Genomic DNA, 7101 nt, shown 5'->3' with positions numbered 1-7101 from the left:
TTAAATGATTAGTTTCTCTCTGTTTCCTATAATTACAGTAGTAGACAATAAAAACAGGTAGGTGATCACTTACATCGTTATATAATATCACATTCACTGTATTATCTTCCATAATGTTTTTAATAAATTATCTGTTAATGTAGCACAATATGAAGTAATTTAACTAGTGATTTTTGGATATAAACCCATACTGTACATACTGTTAATAAACTCTTCTGTCATTCTATGTGGTTTTTTTTTTGGATTTAACAGGTCAATGTTGTAGTCCCCACAGATGAACACTGTCTTACTCAAAAAATTTGCAGACATTTTTTTCATCCGCTCGGTTCAGGCTGAGGTCCAGCATCTCCAGACACGGGTGAAGAGGCAGGCTCAGGAAAAAGGTCCGGCGTCTCCAGACAGGCAAAATGGTAAAAAAAGTTCTTTTTTTTTCCATTGGCAGAGAGTTCAGCAATGCTGAGACCGCTGCTCCAGGTGCAGCTGCAGCTCCACAGCAAACACATCAATCATATCTAACTCATAGACTCCAATTTGTTAATGTAAATAAGGAATCTTCTTCACACACTAAAGTTAATTATGGAATTAACTTTAGTGTGTGAAGAAGATTCCTTATTTACATTAACAAATTGGAGTCTATGAGTTAATGTAAATAAGGAATCTTCTTCACACACTAAAGTTAATTATGGAATTGCACAAGGTTCTGTGCTAGGACCACATCTATTTACATTATACATGCTTCCATTAGCATACATTTTCATTACTATGCGAATGATACATGTATCCAGCTTTATCTATCCATGAAGTCAGATGACTAATTAGTTAAACTGCAGGAAAGACAAAGGCCTGGATTTCCTTCTTATGGATTAAAAAAAAAAGCAAACAAAAAAAACAAAACTGGTGTTACTGTACTGTACTAGCTTAAACTCTACAGGCCTCAGTTAGCATGTTCATGACAGAAAAATTCTGTTTGGAAGGGTTCCAGGAGAAAGCCTCTTCACTCTAAAAAGGATACGGCGGGTGCCTGGCTGGCTCAATGGTTGAGCAGGCGACCACATATATATGCCACACTGCGGTGCGGGTTCAAGTCCCAGCCTGTCGCCAGCTTGCCCGTGTGTCTTCCCTTGTATCTTCCCCTTGTCTCTCTCTCCCTTCACACTGTAAAATTTGACAAGTTGACCTTACTTAAAAAAATCTAGGAAACCGATTGCCCTGAAAAATGTAAGTATAACTATCAAGTCTTATGTTTGTTTACTTAACATATACTTGTTCAGTGTACTTTAGACCTTGTTGTGTGAACTTAATTGTGTGAAGTTAATTTAACTTAGTTTAATGAAGTTGTTTAAACTCAGAAATAGCAAGTAAATTAACCTGTTCTTAACTTAGCTACATCAAGTTACTCCAACTTACATGAACAGTACAGTTTACTTAGCAGAATCTAGGAAACCGATTGCCTTAAATGAATAAAGTAACTACAACAAAAGATGATGAGTTCAAAACGTTCAATGTTTTATTTTTAAGACAATGCTATCCATAGCATTAACAAAAGGCCAACGTGGCCAGTGAAACATGAAATTAAACGAATAACCTTTTTACCCTTCAACAGGGCTCAAAAACAGTAATAGCACTAACATTTACCTGGAGAAAAAAAAAAAATCAAATTTAAGTAGTTTTATATTTAGCACAGATTCTGATGTAATTGGCAGTAAACATAGAAATAAATAAATGGCTTGATAAAGTAATTCCAATAACAAATAAGAACTTCCCAAACTTAAGAATTTACCAAGTCATTTATTTATTTCTATGTTTACTGTCAATTATGTCAGAATCCATCCTCCATAGTTACAAGTAAACATTTAGAAAAAAATGGAAACCCCTAGTAACAGACTGTCAAATAATTTACAATTTGGGGTAATATATCAGAAATCTGAAAAATTTCAAAATTATAAATGTGAACAAAATGTTACCATTATCTCTCCTAATGGTAATGCAAATGTTAAATTCTTTTATTAAACTTTACAAGTTTTTTTTTTTTTTTTTTTTTCTTGCTCCAGCCTCTGACGGGGACGGTCGCATTCTATCTCTCTCCCTGCCCTCCCTATCTTTCCTGCTTGCTGCTTGCTGTGAGAGCGTCTCTTGCACACTGTTCGAATAAGAATAAGATTGAGAGCAATATGGATTTGGCAAACTGGGCCTTCAAGACCATTGATCGAATTTTTTCCACTATGAGATCTGGGAAAGGGGAGCCTGCGTGTCCGAGTGGAACAGACCCGGTTGGATACGTCATCGACTCTTGGAGCTCGTGGAGACCTGTGTGCTTCTCGGCCCTCGAGGTGGAAGACGTGGAAGACGCTTACATGTTTGGCTATCTGGTAGCGGTATCTTTTCTGTTTGGGCTTGGAGGATACCTGATTTACCGAGAAATCAAGAAAACCTGGACGGCAGTTCGACATCTGCAGAGGCTGCCGACCCAGGTGGATGGGCTGACCAGAATGGTACAGACTCAGACTCAAAGCCTGATGAACCTGAGCCGTAGACTTGGGGAGTAGCAGGTGAGAGGGGTTCGATCTGGAGATAAGGTACGGTTCTGCACAGTGAGGACGGTAACTAATGAATTTGGATTATTGGATTTATTGAATGGTTTCCCAGTGAGACTGAAGGCTGTTGAAAAAACAAGCAGCCTGTTCCAAAACAACATCTGCATTATCAGAATTCGGCTCCCTAGCCGGCCTTGGCTGGCAATCATATCTCTCCAGAGCTATGTATGAAGGCCGCTATCCCCCTCAGCCCTCTCTGTGATTTGTGAAGCTGGATCTGGTGTACCAAGGCCGCTGATGAACTTCCATCACTATCAGCGAACTGTTTGGCTGGGAGCTGGCATCTGGGCTCCACAATGCCCCCACCCTCTCGTCTCCGTCTGCATCCCCTCCTGACCCTGACCCTACCCACCATACTGCTATCCCGGCTTTATATGTGCAATATGCTTTTGCTGAGGTGTTTTTTGGAACCTCGTAAGGTGTTCTTTATGAACACAGTATGAGATGATTTTTTGAACCTAACTATCCCAATGTATCTCTTTCTGCCTCTCTGCTAAAGGTAGCGCCGTTGAGAAACGGTTGCATGACCTCAGACATCTGTCCCCCCTGTCTGTGTTATGTTTATGCTTGGATGGATGTTCTGTTAACTGCAATTTCCCCATTTGTGGGACTAATAAAGGCATTCTTGATTCTTGATTCTTGATTCTTGAAGTTAGTTTGGGTAGTTTAAAATAAGAATACCCCACATATTGTAACATAATACAATACAAAAAATGTACGTAATTATGAACCTAACTGTACAAAAATTAAATAATACATGTGCCCAAAATCAACCACATGTACCTCACTGTAACCGTAAGAACTTTCCTCTCGTTATTAACTGAAAATATCTGCCAAAAAAAAAAAAAAAAAAAACATCAAGTGTCTATGCCTCAGCACTTTTAACTTATCTGTGGTTGTGTGCAGCTGTGACCCTCTACTGCAGAAGAGCATTTTTCAAGCTCTGTAGTTTTGGCCTGAGGTTACCTACACCCAGACTAAGCATCACCCTCTGGATGAATTCAAAGGTGTTTTTCAGGCATTTTGGATAGTCAAGGTGAAGGGCATAGATCAGTCCAAATATAAGGCAAATAGCTTGATCGTGGCTTTTGATGTCATCCATGACAATTGTACCTTCCAGAATGATACCAATGCTGGATGGTTCAAGGTGTAGAGCATTTGGACCTGGTTGCTGACTGACCTCAGGAATGACAGTCAGTAACCCCACAGGAACCTGGGTGAAGTCTGCCATGGCATCTGAATCCTGTGGATATTAAGAAAAGTAAAAATTAAAAAAAAAAAGAATGAGGTGAAAATCTTAATTTCCAAGTGCACAACCTCTAACAAACCAAATTACAATACATACAAAAGAGATATTGTAGAATTCTCTTCCGTCATCCCCGAGAAAAACTGACAGACATCGCAGGACAGCAGTCCTTGTGGCAACAACATCACTGGTCTACAAGAAGGGAAAAATAAAAGTAAGCAAAAGCATCTTCTGAAGAAACTCAAATCACACTTTTTCACAAGTGATATAAAATAATTGTTCAGCGTGTTGACAGCACTTATTGTCTGGCTAAGATTGATTAGAATTTTAATGGTTGTACAGTTAAAGGAGCAGCAGTCATTTCCTGACCTGCTATCAGCTTATTTGTATATTAATGCCACAGACTGTTGCTCAATCATTCATTATATTTTTTCCAGTCTTAATCATCCAACCGTCAGCAATACAAATTTCTTCCCCAAAAGAAATATGACCCTATGTCCCTTTAATACAAGACCAAACTGGATGGTTTTGCCTAGCATGAAGTTTACTGTAAATAAGAGGGTGTGAAGAAGAGGAATCATGTGCATGTGTGCACATCCAACTGAAAAAGATGTAAATTAAGAACTTGCAGAATTTCCTTCCCCTTAAACAAAATCAGAGGGAATGCTTACCCTTCTTTCAACCTGGACAAGGATCTCGGAAAGTGTGTTGCCAATGACTCCCTTTTTTGACTTGAATATCTCCAGCAAACGTGGGGTGTGGCGGTCCAAGGACTGAATAAAGTCCTGCTCAAGATCCCTACTTGCCACTCTGGTGAACTCTGCCAAAACCTTTAAAGGCAAAACAGAACAGCAAAAACAATATTTTCCACAATGGTTAAGAGAGCCAAAAAATTGGTACACAAACTGCATGGGGTGGCCCATTTGTGTTTTTTTCTTTGCTTACCTGTTGTTTCCTGAAAAGAGCTGGCCAGCGTTCCAACATCTGCTTTACAGATGGCTGCTCTTCCACAATTTCTTTACGTCTCAACGAGAAGGTCTGGCTCATCAGGCGATTCACATAGTTTGCATTTGGTGATCTTTTCTTCATCTCATTTACCAGGATCTGTCGAGAGCTTTCAAGTGTTGACCTGTCTTCACCATGTGGAAAATTTGGTAGGAAGTTTGTCTCACTTCTTCTGGGTCTCTTTATATTTTTTCCTAGTGGCTCTCCTTCTCTGTTCTGTCGTCTTTTTTTAATACTGTTGACTGACACATCTGCCATTCCACATTGGCGGAGTTTGGCACGAAGATTACCCATTTTGAATTTTAAGCTATTCTTCCATCCATTGCAAGCTCTGGTGGATCCTGGCTCTTTAAGGCAGGGGTGCTTACCAATCAGCGCCTCAGCAACAATTGTGAAGTGTTCATTTTGGGGATAAGCCATGTATTTATACATCTCCTCTGCGAGCTTCTGCAAAATGTCATGCTTCATGTCTCGTGACACTGACATGCGTATCCCATCTCTCATATAAATAAGGTTTCCCTGTCTCAGTCTATATTCAGTATCCACAGAGAAATATGGCACCTCAAATGTAGAGGGCCACTGGTCACGTGAGGTCTCTTTGTTGTGTGGCAGTATATCGGTGTCAGATGAACTTGCTGTAGATAGGTCACATGCTGAAGATGAAGTTCTGACAGACGACAATGTTACAGTTACATTTTCTAGTGAGACAATCTTCAGTGTTGGCCTTGTAGGTAATTCAGCAATATCTGAGACGTTGCAAAAAGCATTGTTGAACTCTGGATCTTCATAGTGAAGTATGAATTCGTACTGAAGACTGAGATGCTTTTTCAGCTCACTTATAAGTTCTTCCAAATTATTGGGCCTTTCTTGGAAACTGATCTTGCGGATATCATTTTCTCCAACCACTACTCTCACTGGCCATGACTGGTCCATGATTCTGAAAGAATCAAATATGACATCAGCACAAAATATAACGTTTCAAGGTAACAAACAGCTGTCCTTTCACTCTGTAGGCAGAGAGGGGAACAATGTCATTGAGGTCTTCTAACTGAGTTACAACCAGACTTGAGCTACTTTTGCAGACTTCATAACATCTGTGTGCACATGAACATAACGTTGGTATTCATGACCAAAATCTGATGAATCTGCCTGAACTCTGGAAGGCCTGCACATGAACCAACAGACAGCAACATGTCACTTGCGTACTTAACACCATCTATTATAACAGATGTTGCTGCAAGGACTGTGTTTTGTGGTGAACATCTTGCCAACACATATTGCTGCACACTGTCTGGGAGGAAAGAAACCAGGATGCTTTTTACTTTATCCAGCTCTACTGCTGGTTTAAAAAATGAAGCACAATCTAAGTGGTAGGCCATCATCTTCTGATGTCTATCGGCTAAAGTCAGAGGAACATTTTTGAAGTTGTGGGCTTCACGAATGACTCTCTTGAAGATTTTGTGCTTACCCTCAAACCTCATTGTCCACACATGGACCAGTGGTCCATATACTTGAATAAGATGGGGATAATGCTCCAAGTAATGGTGTTTTGGACGGAGCCTGTACTGAGGGAATGCCTTTTGAAGCAAAGACCTATGCTCTGACACCTTGAAATCTAGATATTGGAGTGACTCCTCTGTAAAATTTGGAGACATGACCAACTCAACCACATCTTTCAGGCACAGTAGAACTTCCCATGTTTCATCTCCCTCTGGGATACAATGGCCAATCAACAGGGGAATCAGTCTGATCAGGCTCCAGTTTTCATGACCATTTCCTCCAATGGTCCCTCTTGCTTGAAATGTTTTTGAAATTGCCTGAGGCTGGTTGGTCTTGTCTGAATGTGTGTAGGGAAAATCCTTAATGGCACTATTGAGCATCTCAAGTGTAAGGAACTTCCTTTTTATCAAGTCCTGAAGGCAAATGCACAACTCATAAGGAACGATACCTTCAAGCAAATCGTGGAGAATATCGGGGAAAACCGCCAACAACATGAAAGTGCTCTAAGTGTTCACTGAGAGGACAGGTGGATTTCACACCATATTCCTTTGCCATGTTGGAATCTTGCTGAACCTCCAACACCTGTTGGTCATGCTCTTGTTTTGTTCTCAAGTGGAAGTGACCAGAACCAACTTCTTTATCTTGTATTTCCTGCCTTGTAGCCATGCAAAAGCGGCAAATCTTGTCAGAGACAAAACTTTCATGGAATCCTCCCAATGAATGAGCTGCCAAATTATCTGCTGCAATATACAAAAC

At 40.2% G+C, this 7101-nt stretch overlaps 1 protein-coding gene across 1 annotated transcript; it reads right to left on the bottom strand.

The window, feature by feature from the left end:
- Positions 1 to 3510: 3510 nt before the first annotated feature.
- Positions 3511 to 5069, bottom strand: LOC115799900 (uncharacterized). Its single transcript, XM_030757196.1, has 4 exons — positions 4786 to 5069; positions 4512 to 4670; positions 3940 to 4032; positions 3511 to 3837 (listed from the first exon to the last, which is right to left on the bottom strand). The coding sequence occupies exons 1-4, from the start codon at positions 4927 to 4929 to the stop codon at positions 3511 to 3513; spliced, it is 723 nt and encodes a 240-aa protein (XP_030613056.1). The 5' UTR covers positions 4930 to 5069.
- Between the last annotated feature and the right edge of the window lie 2032 nt (positions 5070 to 7101).

Source organism: Archocentrus centrarchus, chromosome 20, assembly GCF_007364275.1.
Source record: "Archocentrus centrarchus isolate MPI-CPG fArcCen1 chromosome 20, fArcCen1, whole genome shotgun sequence".
Lineage (NCBI taxonomy): Eukaryota > Metazoa > Chordata > Actinopteri > Cichliformes > Cichlidae > Archocentrus > Archocentrus centrarchus.
This window is presented reverse-complemented; position numbering and strand designations above follow the sequence as displayed.